Source organism: Brachionichthys hirsutus, chromosome 4, assembly GCF_040956055.1.
Source record: "Brachionichthys hirsutus isolate HB-005 chromosome 4, CSIRO-AGI_Bhir_v1, whole genome shotgun sequence".
In the NCBI taxonomy this organism is placed as follows: domain Eukaryota; kingdom Metazoa; phylum Chordata; class Actinopteri; order Lophiiformes; family Brachionichthyidae; genus Brachionichthys; species Brachionichthys hirsutus.
Genome location: NC_090900.1, coordinates 15,664,090 through 15,685,231, shown reverse-complemented (window position 1 = coordinate 15,685,231; position 21,142 = coordinate 15,664,090). Strand labels below are relative to the sequence as shown.

Here is a 21,142-nt window from a genome sequence, read left to right as displayed (position 1 = left end):
TGGACTGAGCTGGTGTTTTATATGATGCTAACAATATAGCAACGACCCAGCACTGTGTGGTGTAGCGTTAGCTCAGGCTTTGGTGATGCTAATTCTCCTCTGTGCTGGGCTGGCGGCTTGTCCGGGGTGTAACATTATTATTCATTAACCGTGGCGTCCGTTAAGCGTCTGTCGCCGCCCCCTTCCTGCAGTGGGAGTGATTACATTACCTGATCGTCACCTACCTGTTTTAACACATTGCTGTGTCTGTCTCCTCTCAGCAACTGACCAATCAGCAGTCAGGATGATGCCAAAGGTGAATATTGTTTTACGTAAACGTTCTCACAGCTGCTAGCGGAACGCTAAATGAGCTCATCAATCCCTCCATTTAACTGCACTCTCCTTCAGTTTGTCTGCATGTGGGTTTGTGTTTGACCTCTGACCTCTGGGTGCGCCAGCAGCAGCCGGCTCAGACGTCTCCGGGGAGCGTGTTGTCGCTCAGAGGGCCCGGCGTCCCAGGATCCCCTGCTCCCGCCATCGTGGTGAGACACGCACGCCGATCACGTTTTACCATCCTTCAGATTAATCTTGAGGCAGTAATCTGTAATCTGCGGCTCCGCCCCCCCCCCCCTCCGTCTCCCCAGGCCCGAGTGGACGACGGCATTATCGGCTACAAGGACCTGGCAGCGTTACCGCGAGACAAAGCCATTCTGGATATCGAGAGGCCGGATCTGATGATCTACCAGCACTACTCCTTCAGCTCGCAGGAGGTGATTTCACATTTCATCTCAGCGCCACATTCTCCATCATGCTCCACCGTTAAATCAGACCCAAATGTCCAGCGCGCACAAAAAACACACGCGGACGTCTGCGGCAGGAACCAATGAGAGACAGGAAGTCCCTAGCAACACTGACAGCTGGATTAGCACGCAGAGCTAATGAGGTGAAAAGAGACATCTATGACAGCCGTCAAAGGACGACGAGACCGATGTCTGTGTGGCTGGTGCAGAGCGTTAGCTTAGCATGTTAGGTACCAATTGAGCCTATCAGATGCTATCAGGAGTGAAAGGTGAAAACTAAATATATGAAGTGTCGGTTAGACTGACAGTAAATATTGATTATTGCCTTTTATCAGTGACCCGGTCTCATCCTCGTCCCTTCCTATGAATATTAAAGCAGCAGCAGAGAAGAACGATATGAATTCAATTCAGAAATCTTTATTTACAATGTGATGACTGGCGTGAATATCAATTCAAAGCACTATTTCCTCTCTTCTCAATCTATCCATAGACTCCTCAGAGGTCCTCGTCTCCTCGCTCCGTCTCTCCTCCTCTGTCCCCCGAGGTAAGACGTCTCCGTCCACGCCGCTCGTCTCCATCCTGGTTCATGCACAGGAGAGCTTGTTCCTCTGCGCCTCCAGAGGGAGTCCAGGGAGTGGCTGGAGAACCGGTCTCCTGGTGGTTCCTCCCCTGGTTCCAGCATCCAGACCAGCAGAAACCTCAGCACACACACGCCATCTGCTCCGAACACGCCACACACACACTCCCCTGGTACCAGGAGTACCATGCAGCACTTCCACAGGCCGGGTAAGTCCATCTGCTGCCCGTTGTGTTATAACATTGTGTTATAACACAACGAGCGTCAGAGTATTATTACGGGGATTTATATATGTTTGGAATTTTCTTTCTTTATTGTCTCACTGTTTCTTCTCTGGTTCAGAAAATGGCTCCAACATCTATAAGAAGGCTCCCATCTACAAGCAAGGTGCGTGATCTTCACCTCGCAGGTTTACATCGGGCTCTCTGATTGGTTGTCACGCATAAAGCCATAAATAAACAGCTTCGGAAAGACGACGATGCTGAAACACGTTCGTGTTTGTTACTGATCCAACATTCATGGCTAGCATTAGCTGCTAGCGTGATGGTTAAAATGAATATCTCTACAGAATGCCTAACAAGGTGTGTGCGTGTGTGCGTGTGTGTGCGTGTGTGTGTGCACGCGCACAGACGCGTCAGCCTCTCAGGTTCCTCAGGGGAAACACATCGAGGATCTGATCATTGAGTCGTCAAAGTTTCCAGCAGCTCAGCCTCCAGACCCGAACCTGCCCTCCAAGATCGAGATGGACTGCTGGCCCTGCCCCCCCTCCCAGGTTGTTTTTGGTATGACCCACACACACACACACACACACACACATTGCTGACCTTCAGGCTGACTTTAGGATATTTGGAAGACGGGATTAATTTCTTCTTCCTCTTCCCTCCCCTCGTTTTCTCTCCTCTCTTTGTTTCCTCTGACCTCCTCTAAACGTCTCCTCTCTTCCGTCCTCCTCTCCTCGACCCTTTCCTTGTTTTATTTATCTCTATGCAGAGAAGGAGAGGAGGACAAAGGTGCAGGGAGATGAAGATGAGGAGGAGGATGGAGAGCTGGATGATAAACTGTGGGGACTTAGAGCGCTTCAGAAGCAAGAACTCAACAAGGTACAAACAGCAGACGCCGATCAGCTGATGATCAGCTGCGTGGCAGCCAGAACCAATCAGAAACTCTCGTTGATCGTCTCCGTAGATTCAGTCCAATCTGGGGAAAATCATCCTGAAGGAGGAGTTGGAGAAATCTGCTGCTCCTATGAGGAGGAAAACTCGCTCTTTACCGGACCGCAGCCAGCATACAGGTAGGCCCCACGGAAACCACATCGGACCCCAGTCGTCTGGACTGAAGGGTCCATCTTCGGCCTCAGGTGGCGACACCTAGTGGCCAGGATGGTAACGACAACATTTAATCTGTCAGGACCTGCTAATTCATCTGTTCTGTTTCAAGTTATTTTGATACTCTATGAACCATCTTCATATGGAAGTCTTCATCAACAACATTAATTAATCTCTTTATTTAAATCTCTAACGCTGTCGCCCTTCTGGACCAGGTTCTGAAGAACCTGTCTGAGATCTCCTGCTCTTGTTTCTTCCCCTTCAGGGTCCAGCTCCTCCAAGTTGGTGTATTTCCCAGCTTCGTCTAAGAGCGGCCTGTCCAGGGTGAGTACTTCTGAAAACAACGGTCCAATCACAGCAGAGTGTGATGATGATGATGATGGTGAAGATTCTCTTTGTTTCCAGCTGCAGTCAGCCGAGTTCAGCTCGTCCCAGAAATCATCTGCAGGTAATAATAAACTAAATGTGATGCATTATTTACTCAAATTAAATCGCCCACAGTCACATGATCTGTAGTTTATTATCGATGTATTGAATGAAGTTTGGAGGACTTAATTCTTCTTCGTGTCCTTTAAATATTTTCATTTTCTCCCCTTCTCTTCCTGCAGATCTTCAGGTTTGTCTGACTCCTTCATGTTCAAACATTTACATCTAATCAATAGTCAATAATCAGCTGATGGCTGTGCCTATGTGTGTTTGTCAGAATGGAGACTCTTGGATGGACAGAGGAAAGTCTCTCCCCAGCATGCTGGAGCACAAAGTAACAGCCGCATTTCTGAAAATAATCATCATCATTCTGTAGAATTAAAGGCTCATTTCACCCAAATGAAAACAAGTACCTGCTTTAGTAGCTCAAATTACAGACATAAGCTAAATATACTAGCATTAGTACACATATCACAGGCAGACTTGCATGACCATATCACCACCAAACGCTGCTGCGTCCAACAAAACAAATGGATTTCCCTGAATTACTTTCATTTAAAAAGAAGAAACCTTCAGAGGAACAAATGATTAAAAGTCAGAATTCAGCTCCAGAGATTTTAGCTGCAAAACAATTAAAAAGTCACTTACTGTCGTTCATTAGCTGGATTGTTTGTAATGTAGTGATTTGGGTGAACTGTCCCTTTAAGTCTAGTTAAAGTAAATAATATAATTTTAGCTTTCTAAGCTTTTTCAAAACGACATGTTGACATGCGGCTTTGCGTTGGTGATCTTCAGATGTACCCCTATGAGACGCTGGTGGTGACCCACAGAGGACGGAGCAAACTGCCCCCCGGTGTGGACAGAACCAGCCTGGAGGTAAAACTGTCGCCTTCACTTCCTGTTAGGTTAAAGCTAAGAAGCCTGATTGATTACAATCCAGAAATACTTCTGGTTTCTGGTTTCTCGCCCCTGCAGCGACACCTCTCTCAAGAGGAGTTCTTCAGCGTTTTCGGGATGCCCGTGGAAGATTTCAACCGCCTCTCTGTCTGGAAGAGAAACGAGCTGAAGAAAAAGTTCTGTCTCTTCTGATCGGGGCCGCATCTCCCACAATCCCCTGCACTTCCTGAAACCACGTGGACGCTGAATGAATCGTCAGCATCAGCGCCGCCGCCATCATCGCCAGCGAGACGCTCGGAGAGACGTCTCAGGGTCCCGGTTTGACGTGATTGACAGATTGAATCTGTGTGATTATGAGTCCAGATATATGAATGTGCCCTGCTGGATTTTGAACTGCTCCATTATCAGCAGTCAGATTCAGCAACTGAGCTATCTAGCGAGCTTGCTACTAGCTAGCGGTGTAGGAGCGGTTTGCTAGCCGCTCGAGGTTCAGTAGCAAGAGGCTACGTCATTTAGGAGTGAGCAACGTGAAGCGGTGTGGACGGGGAGGTTGGGTACGCTGAGCAGCGTGATCCAGTTGTACGTTGGGGTGGTTTCTGGGAAATGGAGTCAATGCTGGAGGACGATTCCTCCCTGCAGATGGACGTGTCCCTGCTGCTTATCCCCACAAACCGTTCGTTATTAGCCTCCAGCAGCAGTCGGGCTTTAAAAGTGCATTCCTGCTGACTCTGAGTCAGGCGTGGTCAGCAGACGAACTGCTGACCACGCCTTCAACAGGACTGCTCCCATTGGTTCGGTCAGCTATGATGTCATGACAGAATTCATTCCCAGCAGGTAAATGAAAAACAAGGAGACAGTTTGACCACAGTCTGACGGAAAAAAGAGAAAACCAATCATGTTGTTCCTGAAAGTTCCTGAATTTACTACCTTTTTAAAATTTGCCCTTACTTATATAATCTGTGTAATATTTATCACTATTTGTTAGGTCCAAATCCAGTCTGCGATAAAACCTTGTAGAGCTTTTGAGCTAAATGCTAACAAAATGCATTCATTGGCAGTAAAAACAAATTACAGCGAAGGTTAGAGTAACGTCTGGAGAATTCAGAACACTGAGAGAGATTGATCGATGGATAGAAAGATCGATCGGTAGATCGATAAAACCAGAAAGCTTTCCAGTTTCTTTTTAAAGCTCAGTTTTGATTGGCCGTGGTGAAACGGTTTCTTCCTTGTTCTTCTTTGCCGATCAGCCAGAATCACTGCCCTGAATCAAAAATGGGTTTTTCCACACATACAAAAACACGTCTGTGTCGTAACAGAGGAATAAAAACCTAAAACCAGCTGAACTCTGCACAACATTTAACGTCAGCGCGTGTTTAGTGACCAAACGATTTTTTAACCTTCATAGCAAAGTGGCATGTTTGTTATTTAAGACATGAACGATAACCTAAGACATATTTAACGACTAGACCAAACCAGCAGAGGACTGAGGCATGATGGGAAATCGTGGCCTCACTTACAGCGAGACGCTTCGGTGTGTTCTCCAGCCGGAGCTCAAACCAACGTCAGGATTTCATATTCTAATATATCAGAATCTTTGTTTGCAGTTATTTTGCTGCTCGTCCAGTTTTCATGTGATTTAACGAAGGAGAGAAGAAAGCGGCGAGGCGGCCACGCCCCCATAATGCACGCCGCCACGTGTGCCTCGGCACCGCGCACCTGACCAGAAGCACTGATGATCAGTAGAGCGAGCGTCGGTCACTTTACATTGAGAAGATTCCGTTCGATGCTGAGAGGCTTTTACACTTTGTTCCGATTGGTTGTGTGCCGTTAGAAACAGGAAGTGGGTTGCTGTGACGAGCGCCACGAGGACACGAAGATTGTTGCACATGATTCTTTTTTTTGTATTTAACGTCTTTTTTTTCTTTTGTATCACTTTATTTTAACACGCTGGGCGCCGGCGGCTCGTCTGGCCGCAAACGTGGCTGATTCTCTAGTCTAGAGCGAGGCCAGACTGAGGTCAGCGGTCACGCTGGGGTCAGAGGTCGTCCTCTGTACATACTGAATGATGATGTGATCACTGCTGCTGCTTTGTGGGTGCAGGTCGTGTGACAGAACGGCGATGTCTCGTTTCAATAAAGAGCATTTCTATTTGTTTCGTGCTTACATTTATTTATTTATAGTGTGTCGAGTCCAGTTAGCAGCTCCGAGGCGGCGCTGATCCTCAAACATGCTCTGCGCTAAATGCCGGGACCTTATCGAGTCCATATTTGGCGTGCTGATGGTTTCAAGGCGGGCTCTGACCCTAAATTTGCTTTAAAAAATGCTGAAAAATGGAGCGAAGGAAAGAGAGAGAGACGTTCTCTGTTGGTTCGCCTCTGAGCAGATTGCCACCGCAGTGGTTCCCAGTCAGGATGCTGGTTTTCACTCTCTCTCTCTCTCTCTCACCAAGAGTGTCCCTCTGTCATCTGTCGCCTCCCTCTTGATGATGTCACACAGAGGGCGGGGCCAGAGCTGTTTCCACACAGAGCAGATGGATGAAAACTTTTTTTTCTTCTCTGTTTCTGTCAGTTTGATGTTTTGGACTCAGAAACATGAGAGTGAAGATCAGCAGCTGCTGAAACGGGGGGACATGGACAAACAGAAAGGTACCGTCTTCGTCCTCTATGAGAGCGATTAACAGAAAATAATTATTGTCATTATATATAATGAAGTAGTACCTCACTGCAATAAGTTAAAACTCACCTTATTTTATATTAATTATCACATTCTCAACATTTAACTGTGAATATTTAGAGAACTTCAGTGTGTCTGATTCGTGGTGATATTACAGTACCGAGTATTAATAGCAGTATTATAGGCTAGGACTCTGGTGATCTGTGAGTGTCAGCAGTGCAGTAGTAGTAGTAGTAGTAGTAGTAGTCAGAGTAGAATTGCTCCGAGGTAAAGGACAGATCGGCGTTTGTCTCGATCAGAGGTCTAACCATCGGAAGCGAGACGAGGACAAAATGATCAATGGTGAATTACAAATAGTCCAACAACATACTTAAATAATATTTTGTTAATCATGTTCATTTTAAAAAAAAAAGTGATTTCCACCTGGACGTGTGTTGATTTAGGAATGTCCCGTTATCACACGGACAGTTTGTTAAACGCAGCAGGACTACAGTCGGAAACAGCCGCCTGTCCTCGTCCACGTCTTCCCTCGGGGGACGGAGCTAATGGACTGTTTAGACTGAAACACTTAACGGCTGCTGCTGCTGTTAGATGGGTAAACGGTTAGCTCCAAAAAGAAGCACCACTTCCTTTGATCTAGGTCTGAGCCGACTGGCTTTGATGTCAGCTCACATCGCACCTCCAGTCGAATCTAAATCACGTTGATGGACTGCGGCTAACGCTAGCTTGTCCCAGACTGCATGATATCATGCTAACAACCTGAGGCTAACGGCAACAAGTCAGATTGAAGCTGACATCGCAGATGAAAAGTCAGGAACCTCAGCGGGGGGGACATTCCAGAAGACACAAATCTGCAGGACAACCTAAGAGTTTGACTCTTCCTGCTTCCTGTCCATCAGGCAGCTTCCAGCCTCCGCCTGATTGGTCGGCTTTAGTGATGTCATTCCGAGGACCCATCAGTTCAGCAATGTTTCTGCTGCCCTGTGTTTACCGACCAGAGGAAGAAAGAGAAAGCTGCTCCACGCCCCAGCACACACGTGCACGCACACGCACACGCACACACATACACACGCACACACTCACGCACACACTCACGCACTTTTCTTTCATCTCAGTCAGCTGCAGGATCAGTTTCAGAAAGACAGAATGAGTTTATGTCTTTCATTCATGGTCACATGGTCTGAATGTGTGTGTGGGCGTGTGTGTGTGTGTGTGTGTGTGTGTGTGTGTGTGTGCGTGTGTATGTGTGTGTGTGTGTGTGCTGCATCACCAAACGAGACACAGGAAGTAATGTTGATGGTCAGATAAGCTGCGTTCACAAACACAAACGTTCTTCCGGCCATGGTCTCTGTTCTGTCTCTCGGCCTACAGGCCCTCTGTGTTGTTGTTGTTGTTGTTGTTGTTGTTGTTGTGGTGTGTTGAGGGTGTGTGAGGTATGTGCGGCTCCTTGTTTAAATCAGCAGTGGGCTGATAAGCAGCGCTGTCAGATCCTTTAAGTCAGCAGCGAGGCTTTAATCGGGACCGTTTAGCCCACTCATGGGCCGCCGCCACCGCCGCCTGTTTGGACCCTTTGTCTCTGCGTTGTCTTACGCGTCCCTCCTTCTCATACTGCGTTCATTCATACAGGTCAGTGGTTCTAGAGTTTCCTCCAGGGTTCTGGTTTTCATTCGAACCGTTTTGGATCGGTGCAAAATGTCCCACGCTTGAGTCGCGGCGCGTTTCAGCTCAGGAGGACACGCTGACAGGACGGGGTTTGTTTGTTTCTCTTTAAAGTTTAACACCGGTCCAATCGATGCCCTCGACTCATTTATCCGCCGCCCGTTTCTACCTGTTTGTGCCGGGACCTTGAGTTTCTCGGTGACGCCGTGCAAAGAGTATTTACTCGGAGTTAAACATCCTCTGGCGGCTTATCAGCCGGAGTCCCATCAGTCCCATCAGTCCCACGGACGGGGACTATCTGGGACAGGGACTATCTGGAACGGGGACTATCTGGGACGGGGACTATCTGGGACGGGGAACTTCATTCACTCATTAACGGAATTAATGACACGCATCTTCTGTTTCACGCTGTGAGCTCACGCTAGAACCAATGTCCCACGCAGACCGCCGTCCCACGCAGACCGCCGTCCCACGTCCCACGCAGACCCCCGTCCCACGCAGACCCCCGTCCCACGCAGACCGCCGTCCCACGCAGACCCCCGTCCCACGCAGACCCCCGTCCCGGGACGGGACGTCATCCTGTGTACCTGCCGCTGGACAAACCGCAGGACGGTTCTCTTTGATGATGTCAGCAGGACGGTTTAGACAGCTGAGTCCTGAAAGACAGAACCGCCTGTTGGTTTGGACCACAGATAATATGAAGTGAGGGGCGTCTCACGTCGCTGCCGTCCATGATGTCAGCGCAGACACAGAGTCAGTGTTCAGCCGGCGTGCGACGGACAACGGCTTCATTCATTGGACGAACACAGACTGACCTCAGGACAGAACCTGCTGGAGACAAACCAAGTCTCTTTGTGACTCACTAAACTCACAGAAAGGGTTACCGTAATTGCTGAACTATTATGCGCACCTGTGAAAAAGCCGCACCCACTGAATTAAAAAAAATATATATTTTGTACTAAAATAAGCCGCACATATTCGTAAGCCGCAAGTGCATTGAGACAAATGATATTTAACGGAACACGGCTCGTAACGATATCCGCAGCAGGTCTCCAAGGTGAACAGCGTCTGGCATGTTAGAATAAGGGAAGTCGGCAAATCAGATCCGTAACTTCGGGATAAGGATTGGCTCTAAGGGCTGGGTCGGTCGGGCTGGGGTGCGAAGCGGGGCTGGGCTCGAGACGCGGCTGGGGGAGCAGTCGCCCCGTCGCCCTCCCCTCTCCGCCCGTCGGAGGCTGCGCGGCGCGCGCGCGCGCGCCTGGCGGGGTGTCCCCGTCCCCCTTGCCCCCGTGCCCCTCATCCTCCGTCCGCGGGAGCGTGGTGCGGCAGGGGTGGGGACGCCCGGGAGGTCGAGGGGGTGGGTTCCTTCCCCGCTACGCGGCGTCGGACGCGCCGCCGTACCCGGTCCCCGCCGCCTGTCCGATGGCGGACAGGCGGCGGGGACCGGGTACGGCGGTCCGGCGGCGGCGACTCTGGACGAGCTTCGGGCCCTTGACGCGGATCTCCCCAGCTCCGCGCAAGCGGGGCTTTCCCTCCGGGCGGGCGGGCGTTAATTTTGTAACGAAAATAAATAGGCTTTAACGAAACACGGCTCGTAACGAAAGTGGGAAAATATACGTAAATTTGCTGCGTCGTTGCATAAACCGCAAGGTTCAAAATATTGGAAAAAAGTAGCGGCTTGTACACCGGGAATTACGGTAATTAAAAACGGCTGAATCTGACAAACACCTCTAAGAATGCTCATCTGAGTTGTCTGTCTGTCTGTCTGTCTGTCTGCAGTGCTGGCCAAGCTGATCTGGGACCTGCAGTCCTTCCTGTCAGTCCTGGACTCAGAGAACCTGAGTTACATCGCTCAGGCTCAGAAGAAATCCATCACCGAGCTGCTGTCCAAACTGCAAACGAATGACACTCCAGGTAATTCTACTACTACTACTACTACTTCTACTACTACTACTACTACTAGTAGTAGTAGTATGTTTCCGTGTGCTGTGAACTTCACTGAGACAGACCTTTGTGTGTTTCCAGTGGAAGATGCTGAGTACATGATCATGAGCTGTCCATCACTGTCTCCTAGCAACGAGCAGATTCACGCACCTGGGCCAGGTAACAGAAACGCCCCCCCCCACACACACACACAGGGGAGGATTATCCTGCTTTCTGACTTGACTTTAAAAGCAAACATTCAAATTCATTTTCATCTGTCACTTTTTCACGTGTGTGTGTGTGCGTGCGTGTGTGTGTGTTTGTGTGTGTGTGCAGAAGCCGTCCAGTTTGAACTGGTGTCAAAGCGGGACTCAACTCTGTTGCTAGGAAACGGGGTGAGTCAACACATTTCAAACGTTGGTAAACCAATGCATGCTGGGATGCCCCCATGGCAGAGGAAGGACTCGTGTGTTCTGAACAGTGACATCTCAGCGTTGTTGCTTTGCAGTAAAAGTACACGTTTATCATTATTTACTACTACTGTCGTGTTTTTCTCCTCCACTTCTTGACCTCATGATGGTTCCTGCTGAGGCTGAGGAAAAGTGGCAAAGAAGAAGAAATAGATTTTTTTTTAGATAAAGGAGGAGGAGGTTTGTGATGTGGGTCAGTAATGACAGACTGAGTCCTCCTGAGGTTTGGGAGGAGTGTGTGTGTGTGTGTGTGCGCGCGCACTAGAGGGAGTGACAGGATGTTTACATATGAGGTTGTCTCCGCTCCATCTGTCGTCCGATTGGCTGAGAGCTCAGCAGAGGGAGGAAGTGGCCACTGATGGCGGACGATTAGCTCCTGGTGTACGTGATGGATGGACAGAACGCACACAATTACCTCGTCTCCCCGGAGCTTTTCGCTTTTCATGTGCCGCTTCGTACAAACGCGACGTTTCGCTTCTGTGGTGGTTCTTTTGTTGAACGTGAACTTTGACCCTTGGCTAAAAACCAAGCATTGGATGCTTTTTAAAAAAAAGGTTTCATAAATTGTTGCTAATTTCTTTAAACCCCATAAATGGAAGGTTTCAGAGGTCTGCGTGTTTGTTTAAAGACTTCAAAGAGATAAAACAACAACGTCCGTCGCCGGTCCACTTCCGCCGGTCCACTTCCTCCGGTCCACTTCCTCTGGTCCTCCAGCCCGGCGTTCTGATCTGACGATCTGTGGTCACGGTTTGAACGCGAAAACAACTTGACCCATTTGGCGGTTTGACTTAAATTTGCTCCGGTACTTGAGAGCATCGTCATGGTTACAACGCCGCCAGCAGAGATGGAGATCTCTGTTCATTGACTGCGTAGAGGCTCCTCCTCTTCACCAGCAGAGGACAAGCTGCTGTGAGGTGAGACGTCCAAAAGCGCTGACCAAAAATGTGTCAACGTCAAACGGCGGCCATTTTCCTCTGACACTCAAAGGGCGCGCTAATGTTCTCCTGCTCGAATAGCGACAGGCTGGAAAAAACGTGGGGACGTTTTTCAAGACCAACCCTAAGCCCAACCCCCTTTTTTTCCTTTGATATCATATTCAGGGCCCTGTGGTGCCGCCCCTCCCACCAGGAGGCCTCGGAGGTGATGATGATGAAGATACGTACGAGGAGGCAGAGCCTTATGTTGCTGACACCACAGCATCAATCGCTGGTATCTGCGCGCAGGCACACACACACACACACACACACACACTCACTCACCTGATTTTAAAATGTAAAACAAAATGTTTTGTTGTTCCCTCAGAGAAGGCGGAGTCAGACAGTAGTCACTACGAGTCATATGGAGAGGAGGAGGAGGAGCCTGTGAAGGACAGAGCCCACTACATCCAGTGGAGTGCCTCCCAGCCTTGTCTTCGGCCCGCCCCAGAGTCCCGCCTATGTGGCTACCTGTGGAGGAGGAAGTGGCTGGGACAGTGGACCAAACAGCTCTTCATCATCAGGAACGACGTGCTGCTGGTGAGGAGGAGCGGCTACTCCAGTCCGTCCCCGCTACGAGGTACTCCGTGCTCTAACGCCTCCTGGTGTGTGTCACAGTGCTATAAGTGTGCTCAGGACCTGCTGCCTCGGCTGGAGCTCGACCTGCGCGGCTGCCAACTCGTCTACAAGTCCAAACGCAACCGGAAGATCCAGCACCAGCTCAAACTGGTGCTACTGGGCTCTGACGCTCTGGTGCTGGGATACAACAGCTTCCAGCAGGCTGACGAGTGGAAGAGGGTCAGCATCGCGAACCCTCCATATGTAGTCAACAACCAAAGTACCGCCTAGTAGTGCTTCTATTGGAATACGTCTTTGTACACCTAAATACTTTAACTTCACTACATGAAGAGGACAATCTGTGCAGATTCCATTAAACCTTATTTCAGCACCAGTTTGGACCAGTTCTGCAGATCTATTTTGTGTGTGTGTGTGTGTGTGTGTGTGTGTGTGTGCGTGTGTGTATGTGCGTGCAGGTGATCGAGGAGGTGAGTGTTGGCGGTGAAATGGCGAGTCAGGGCTCGTTGTCTCTGCTCACGTCAGATCAGCTGCTGTCCTGCCGGGTGAGACGCAGCCGGATCCTGTTGGATATAAAAGCAGTTCAAACACGATCAATGTTTCGTGATCGACTGGAGATTCAACGAGTCTTGATGTTTCTTGCGTCTCCTCAGTCCAGCTCAGTCCAGACTGACTCTGAGGAGGAGAAACCTGCAGCTCACTGCGGCCTCAACAGACACAAAGGTATCCGAGCAATTTGCGCAAACAGCTTATAGTGAATTTAAAAGCAGCAGTGGCCCGAGGAGAAAACCCTGAGGCACACCGCATCATATGAATTTAAACAAGCTCCGTCAATTCAACGGGTGTGAAAGGATGTGAAGTTAGCGTGACCTCTGACCGCAGGTGTGTTTGGTTGTGCAGGTTACCTGAGTGTGCTGATGAACTGTCAGTGGCAGAGTTTACTGTGCCAGGTGGAGGCTGGTCTGCTCAACATGTTCGGACAGGAGGAGGACGAGGAGGAGGAGGGGGAGGAGGAGGAGGAGGGAGGGGAGGTAAAGAAGGAGCCGTCGCCTCAGTACACGGTCCAGCTCAGAGGATGTGAGGTCAGAGCCGGGCCGGACACCGACCACTCCTACAGGATTACGCTGAGCGCGCTCGGTGACCCGGTGGCCATGCTGGAGGTGAGCCGTCCTGAATTATGATTCAGTCGCTCATCCGTCGCTCATCCGTCGCTCATCCGTCGCTCATCCGTCTTCCAGGTCGGCAGCTCAGAGGAAAAGGAGCGATGGTTGAAGCTGCTGCAGGACGGAGCGCTCAATCACAGTCACCATGACAACAACAACAGGGAGGAGCCCACAGGTGGAGTGCTCAGGTAATGGCATCCTTTTATCTGCCAACGCATTCACATTTACACGAGCACTGCTGTTAAATATAGATCTGAGTTAGTGATTCTTTTAAAACTACTTTCTACTTCACAACATGAGTAGAAAATATTTTATTTTTTACTTCACTCCAGTAATCTGATTACACATTGGAATGGTCAGTAGGTAGCGTACCTACCGATGTCACCCATTTACCGAACAATAATTCTTACAGGATTCTATCTTTTCTTTTTCTTTCCATTTTCTGTACTGCTTTTGTATTTTTCTTCTTCCTCTTCTTCTGTCCTGTTTCATTACCCGGTTTATCTTTATTTATTTTGTTGTTTTCCTCTTCTTCTCTCGCGCTTTGTTCTTTTCTCACCTTCTACCTTCCTAGTTCTGTCCTCTTCTTCTTCTGTGGTTATTTACTTGCAGTTGTTTCCCCTCCTCAGTGGACTGCAGGTTAGAAAGTTCCCCACCTCCAACGCCTACATGGACGACCCGTTCCACCTGAGTTCACCAGGTGGAGACCAGCCCATCTACTCCAACACCTCCACACTGGAGCACAAGGTATGACCTGAGGATGAGGATGAGGATGAGGATGATGATGATGGTCGTTTGGGTGCTTCCAGCTCCACAGCAGTCCGGATCCGGTCTGGAGCAGTTTGGTGTCGTCCAAAGACTCTGTGACCTACAGCAACGCCATCGCCTCTAAACGCAGTGAGTCTCACCTCACGAAGAAACGCGACGTTTATTTTTTATTCGCTTATTCTAAATGCTCTGCGGAGCTCCAAGTGAACACCTTTGGGGGTGGTGTTTGTTTTCCAGATGGGAGGGTGGCGGACGCAGAGAGGGGCGTCCAGAAGCTCGAGCTGACCGGGAGGAGGACGGCGCAGCTGAGGGCGGGGTCAGAGAGCAACCTGACGTCTGCTGGGAAGCAAAACAAACGCACCTCTTTCAGACAGTCGCTGGCCATCTGCACCGAGCGCGCTCAGGTGTGTGTGTGTGGGGGGGGGGGTGCTTTTGATGAAGAGCATCAGCGACGTATTCATGCATCATAAGTAAGCCACACTGGTTTTACTGGTCTTTGCTGGTCCAGGCGGGATTCCTGAACCCTCTGCTGCGACGGACGGCTTCGGCTAAAACCTCTCTGGGACGAGCTCCATCATCACCGCTCGGCGAGCACGGCAGGGTTACCCAGAGGAGGAAGGTCCGAGGCCCTAAACGTTCGTTCTTGGGTGAACTGGTCCTTTACGTTCCCCTCCAGGAACCTAAAATGTTTCTGTTCTCACAGGAGTGGGAAACCAAAGCTTCTGCCTGACCCCCCCGTCCGTCCGTCCGTCCTCCAGGACCGACCGACAGACTCCAGTCGTCCCGGCTGCAGACTGAAGACAGCGAGGACTTTGTTGACGGCTTCACACTTAACAAGGGAACAGACATGAAATCTCCTCCTGAGACCCAACCCGCTGACATGCGTCCACTGTAATGGACAAATGTCCACTACAGAGGACATGCTAGCTAGCTGGCTGGGTCTCAGGAGGAGATTCAACCTGCATCAACAGAAAATAGAAAAGAAACTTGTGAATGTGTCCAAATATGCACACAGCTAATTTATTTCAAACAGAACCAAGCGTTTGAGCCACAGCGCCGCAGTTACAATGGAAGCTTTCTCTAACCACTAATCTGGGTTCTCTTTACACGATTAAAGGCTTTTATATGTCAAGGATATATTATCTCGTGTTTATTAGTGATTGAGTTTCATATGTCAGATGTCTTTAACGCCACACGGTGTGTTTAATTACATTCTGTTATCACTCTCATTTTATTGTATAGATATGATTGATTTATATCTGTCACTCTTTGATATGATTTTTTTATGTTTACTCAATTTTATTGTATTCTCAGGACAAATAAAAACTCATGCGAGGTTCTAATACTGTACAATTTACTTTAGTTTTTACCAGATACAGTTACTCACAGCTGATCTGATTGGATGACTTTGATTGGGCTATGCTGTCTGTGTTCTGTTTTTAGACCCTCGCCAGGAAACTGGACCTACTATTACTACAGTTAGTACTACAACTACTACGAGTAATTTATAAACAGAAAGATAGACCCTTTCAGAGGTCTGTAATATTTTATGCAGGTAATGTATGGAGAGAAATCTGTTTCTTTTTATGCAATCAAACAAAAAATGGATTTGCAACCAAAAATAATGATGTTGATAGATAATGATAGCATTGTTTGCAAATATTTTTTTATTACAAATCCATTTTTTGTTTGATTGCATAAAATAAACAAAATTCTCTCCATTGTAATGAAGACTCTTTGTGTGTTTTTTTAAGTGTTTACTTTCCGGTGAACAGCTTCGTGAATAGGTCCTCCTCCACTCCTCCACTAGATGGCAGGAGACACAATAAGTCTCGCGATGCGTCCGCCAAAAAAGAGGAAGAGGAAGAAGAATCGCGGAAGTCGAAGGTTTTCTGACGGATCACCGGCTACCGAGCGAACAAAGATAACTATCGGTCTAAGTTAACGGTTTTATCGGGATTGGAGGTGAGGATAGCCGCTTGGACCGAAGGTACTGCCCGCGTTTACAACACGAACCTCCTGCTTGTTGTTTCATGACGTGTTTTTTACTGTGAATCTGGATTAAAAGCAAGTTAGCAAGGCGCAGAGTGCGTTGTTTTACTAGCTGCTAAGCTAAAGCTTGAAGCGCTCGGGAGGTTTTCCGGGAGAGGGAAGTCACCTGACAGCGTTCAACATGGTTGCCGTGACCCCCCCCGCATGACTGTCACGGTGTTTAACGGGACCGTCCGGACGCTGGGCTTCGTGTTAGCTTAGCTTCGGCTAGCCGCCCGGTCGGGCTGTTTCGTGTCGAGCTTGCTCCGCCGCAGACCGACTCGCTTCCGCCCGGGTGCGGACTCTTTATGCCGTGATTCAGGCCTCTCTTCCTGTTTCTGCCCCCCCCCCCCACAGAGTGACGATGACTGCCGCACCTTACAATTACTCCTACATCTTCAAGTACATCATCATCGGTGAGAGCCGGAGGCCGCTAGGATTCCGCTGAGGTCGAGTCTGCGGAGATGAATGGATGAATGGGTGAATGGCTGCTGGTGTGAACGCCGCTGCTTGCTCGAGGGCTGGCGTCACACTTCAGACCCGTTTTCCTCACCAGTAAAAGGCTGTTGTGTTGTTAGCCGAGGTAAACTCTGTTATTATAAATACTGGTTAGACTGGTCGGCGCTCGCTCGCCTCCGGTTTGTTGCTGGAGTTCCTCGTTGATGATGTCATCGGGTCGATGTCCTCGTCCAGGATGGGAATCGGAACGCGGACGTTTATAATCGGGATAAAGTCTGTTTGTGAGGACAAGCTGTCCTCTCCGTCATTTGTTCTCCTCCTCTCCATCATTTGTTCTCCTCCTCCTCCCCATCATTTGTTCTCCTCCTCCTCTCCGTCATTTGTTCTCCTCCTCCTCCTCTCCATCATTTGTTCTCCTCCTCCTCTCCATCATTTGTTCTCCTCCTCCTCTCCATCATTTGTTCTCCTCCTCCTCTCCATCATTTGTTCTCCTCCTCCTCTCCAGGTGACATGGGAGTAGGGAAGTCATGCCTGCTGCACCAGTTTACCGAGAAGAAATGTGAGTCTCTTCATCTTCCTCTTCATTCCCCAATAATACCGGAGCACTCTCGTTGCTTTGGTACATTTGACTGCAGCGTGCGTGTGTGTGCGTGTGCGTGCGTGTGTGTGTGCGTGCGTGTGTGTGTGCGTGCGCAGTCATGGCGGACTGTCCTCACACCATCGGGGTGGAGTTCGGGACGAGGATCATGGAGGTTCACGGCCAGAAGGTGAAGCTGCAGATCTGGGACACGGCTGGTCAGGAGCGCTTCAGGGCCGTCACCAGGTCCTACTACAGAGGGGCGGCCGGGGCCCTCATGGTGTATGACATCACCAGGTAAGGGCAGGGTGAAAGGGGGGGGGGGGGGGGGGGGCTCGATTCTCTCGTCTCATCGTTTCCTCTGCGGGTTCTCAGGAGAAGCACCTACAATCACCTGAGCAGCTGGCTGACGGACGCCAGGAACCTGACCAACCCCAACACGGTGAGGGAGGGGGGCCGGGGGGGGGTCACAGGGTCACAGGGTCACAGGGTGAAGGACCAGACACTGATCATCATTGATCATCCGGCGTGATGTTGATCTGTCCAGGTGATCATTCTGATCGGCAACAAGGCCGACCTGGAGGCGCAGAGAGACGTGACGTATGAGGAGGCCAAGCAGTTCGCTGAGGAGAACGGTGCGCGTGTGTGTGTGTGCACGTGTGTGTGAGAGTGTGTGCACGTGTGTGTGCGTGTGCGTGCGTGTGCGTGAGACATCTTTAAATGAAGTTGAAACAGTGCGTCAGATCGATTGTGATCTTTACCTCCTTTTTATTGATCAGGTTTGCTGTTTCTAGAGGCCAGCGCTAAGACGTGAGTACACACACACAGACACACACGCACACGCACGCACACACGCACACACACACACACGCACACACCAACGAGCATCAGACTCGAGCAGCTTTAATAAGTTCAAACAGTAACGTTTCGTTCTCTGTGCTTTTCTGTTTTTGACTCGGTTTGCTTTTTGTGCTCGAGGCTAAAACCTCTGATTCTAATCAGATTACGACGGTTCTAATCAGATTACGATGGTTCTAATCAGATTATTATTGTAATCGCGTGATCGGCTGATGCTGTCAGGATGGCGACTCGGGTGTCAGAATTCCCCTTTATGTCGCTCCGCAGGGGGGAGAACGTGGAAGAAGCCTTCCTGGAAGCAGCAAAGAGGATTTACCAGAACATCCAAGATGGCAGTCTGGACCTGAACGCTGCAGAGTCCGGAGTCCAGCACAAACCGTCGGCGCCGCAGGGAGGCCGCCTCAGCGCCGACAGCCAGCCTGCGAAGGAAGGCTGCAGCTGCTAACCGCAGACGGAGGGACGGAGGGACGGACGGACGGACGGACACAGATATGTACGCAGAGAGCTTCTCTTTACCCGGCACCGGGATGTGTCTTCTATCCAGACTGGGTCGAGCGGGACCGCGTTGCTACGTAACCGGTCTGTGACCCGGATCAGTCCCCAAAACGAGATCAATCATTATTAAAACGACGACCAGGTTTAGGGCGCGTCCAAGTGGACTAATATTCGGACCGCGGTTCTCCTCCGGGTCCATCTCAAACCTGCATCCGGACCAAACCCCAATCAGGACCATCCGAGGCTTCGACCGGGTCGCTGCACCGGACCGGTCCCACAGTCCTACCTTCATTCAGTCCACGGGTCCACTATGGACACCGGACCGTCTCGGTCCTGTCCTCTCTAAAGGGGCGGGGTTTTGACCCAACTCCTGTAGGGACAACGCTAACATGGGGGGCGAAGACAACGGCGCCGCGGTTTGGACCCGCACCCAACCGAAAGCGTTGACCTCTGAATCTGGACCTCTTGATGGGTAAATGTTCTATTGAGGACAAACGACCTTGATTTAACGTCCGAATCGGCTTCAGATCGCGTCCAGGCGTAACCGGGGAGACCCAGAAGAACCCAAGTCCAGAACCGGTCTGGTTCTGAGCCCCCCTTCAGAATGCCTTCAGCCAGGGGTCCAAACTTACCCATGTCCAAAGAGTTGGATCAGTTACTGGGCTCAAATTCAGAAAATTGTAGCTTTGACTCACCAAATTGATCGTACGATCGCTGCTGTCGGGCGTCTCTGGAATGTTCCCCGAACCTTCTGGCCGTTGTTCCCTCGCGGGTTTTCATCCATGTCTGATTCTCTGATGCACTTAAATCCCAGCTGGAGGAGAGAGATTGGATCGATCAGAACCGGCTAATTCATGAATAGCATCGATTCACACATTACAGGTCAACAAGGGTCCAATCTGGATTTACACGGCTCCCCCTAGTGGCTGTTTCTTCTCTCACTGTGGAGTCGTCTTTTACCCGGAAGAGAAAAATGCCTCAAGTTTCAACGTATTCATGTTTTCTTTTGTTTGGTTTTCTTTCTAACAAGACAAAATCATAATTCCTTCAGTTCCTGTAAATTTCTGTGTTGTAACGATGTCGCAAAACTAACATTTGATATTTGGAGTCCCGTATTGATCAGACGACGTCCAGCAGTTCCCCCAGTCAGTAAAACAAGCGTTCCATTGCTTACGTATAAAACTGAACGTTTTACACTTTTATAACTTTGAAGCCGTGTGGATTGAGTTTGAGGGCAGAGGTGCACGTATGTTGGCTAATATTTCACACGAGTCGGTTTTAAAAACAACAACAATAAACCAATGAATTCAGCCTGGTGGGAATCTGTCGGCGGAGTGGATGGAGCTTAAAGTTTGTGTTGACACTTTAAAACTTAAAAACCTTTTATCACTACAGATTTTTGGAGCCTTCAAAGCGGCCACCAGCCGCAGACTCTGATCATTAGATGTGATCAAAGTGCAACATTTATCAGCGGTGGTTGGTTTCCAAAATGCCACAGAAAAAACCGAAATTAATACGGTGGGAAACATTCTGGAATTATTCGCTGAAATCACAAGTATCGAAACACCTGATTTCAGATTGACTTTCATTTCTCGATTTGTTTTTTTTGTGTCTTAGCATAAATATGTTTCTGGAGATTGTTTGGACCTCGTGTGGAACAGTTTTACCTGAGTCACAATTTGGACCCCCCCCCCCCCCTGCATATTAATAAATTAAAATGAAATGGAAAAAGGGTGGTTTTATTCCGAGCTGTCCTCTGATTGGTCGGCCGCAGCCGTCTTCACCGGCGATGCTTCAAGTAAAATGAAAACAGCTCCGACTCCACGTTTCCTCGTTTTCCTGCACGCTGCGTTCAACATGGGAAGCTCTGGTGGAGAAAGAGCTCGTCGGGGTCCAATCGTTAGTATTTAGATCGTTCTGATCAGCCACATGGGGGCGCTGCAATCAAACTAAAACCAACATGTGCTTTAATCCCCGCCCACTGTCTCTGTACTTTTTTATTCTTTTGTTTCCATTCGCTAAAGAGAAACACTCTCGAACCCTGGACTATTTATACTCCGTATCTGTACCGTCTGCTCGTCCTCTCGTCGCGTGGACGTGGGATTCAGTGATTTGTAAATAAAGTACATATACTGTATATTGTCCAAAGGCTCTGTGTCAGATCTGTCTGCCGTCAACTCTTCTAGAAAACAGGAAGTCCATCGTGGACTCGCCAGACTCTCCGACCATCACAGAGAGACGCTTTGCGTCCAGTTTGAGGACCGTGGGCAAACATCATCTTCATCATCTTCCTCCGTCTGCGGGATCGGGTTTCATCGTCACGTTTCATCAGTAAGTCTCACACACACAGTAATAACGTGGTAATAACGTGCTTTCATGCGCATGTGTTAAGTGCATCGCCCCTCCGATACTGTGATCGGTGTTACAGGAAGTGATGTCAGACCTGCAGGCCGACGCCTCATCCTTTCAGAGTTCTGTTTATTTCATGTTTAGTTTTTTCCCACCAACAGTG

At 49.4% G+C, this 21,142-nt stretch overlaps 2 protein-coding genes across 3 annotated transcripts; both read left to right on the top strand.

Annotated features, from left to right (window-relative positions):
* The first annotated feature begins 283 nt into the window (after window positions 1-283).
* Window positions 284-4,196, top strand: LOC137893102 (dematin-like). Its single transcript, XM_068738544.1, has 14 exons — window positions 284-295; window positions 438-521; window positions 624-749; window positions 1,279-1,323; window positions 1,400-1,565; window positions 1,699-1,743; window positions 1,986-2,138; window positions 2,347-2,456; window positions 2,542-2,647; window positions 2,947-3,005; window positions 3,087-3,146; window positions 3,385-3,441; window positions 3,903-3,983; window positions 4,083-4,196. The coding sequence occupies exons 1-14, from the start codon at window positions 284-286 to the stop codon at window positions 4,194-4,196; spliced, it is 1,218 nt and encodes a 405-aa protein (XP_068594645.1).
* Window positions 4,197-16,113: 11,917 nt separating this feature from the next.
* Window positions 16,114-20,893, top strand: LOC137917948 (ras-related protein Rab-14-like). Of its 2 annotated transcripts, XM_068760683.1 has the most exons (9): window positions 16,114-16,200; window positions 16,599-16,657; window positions 17,206-17,259; window positions 17,397-17,574; window positions 17,653-17,719; window positions 17,825-17,912; window positions 18,057-18,087; window positions 18,403-18,628; window positions 20,817-20,893. In XM_068760683.1, the coding sequence occupies exons 2-8, from the start codon at window positions 16,606-16,608 to the stop codon at window positions 18,578-18,580; spliced, it is 648 nt and encodes a 215-aa protein (XP_068616784.1). In that variant the 5' UTR covers window positions 16,114-16,200; window positions 16,599-16,605; the 3' UTR covers window positions 18,581-18,628; window positions 20,817-20,893. The 2 variants fall into 2 exon arrangements, with proteins under 2 accessions (XP_068616784.1, XP_068616785.1); XM_068760684.1 differs by lacking the exon at window positions 20,817-20,893 and having other exon boundaries at window positions 18,403-19,940.
* The last annotated feature ends 249 nt before the right edge of the window (window positions 20,894-21,142 follow it).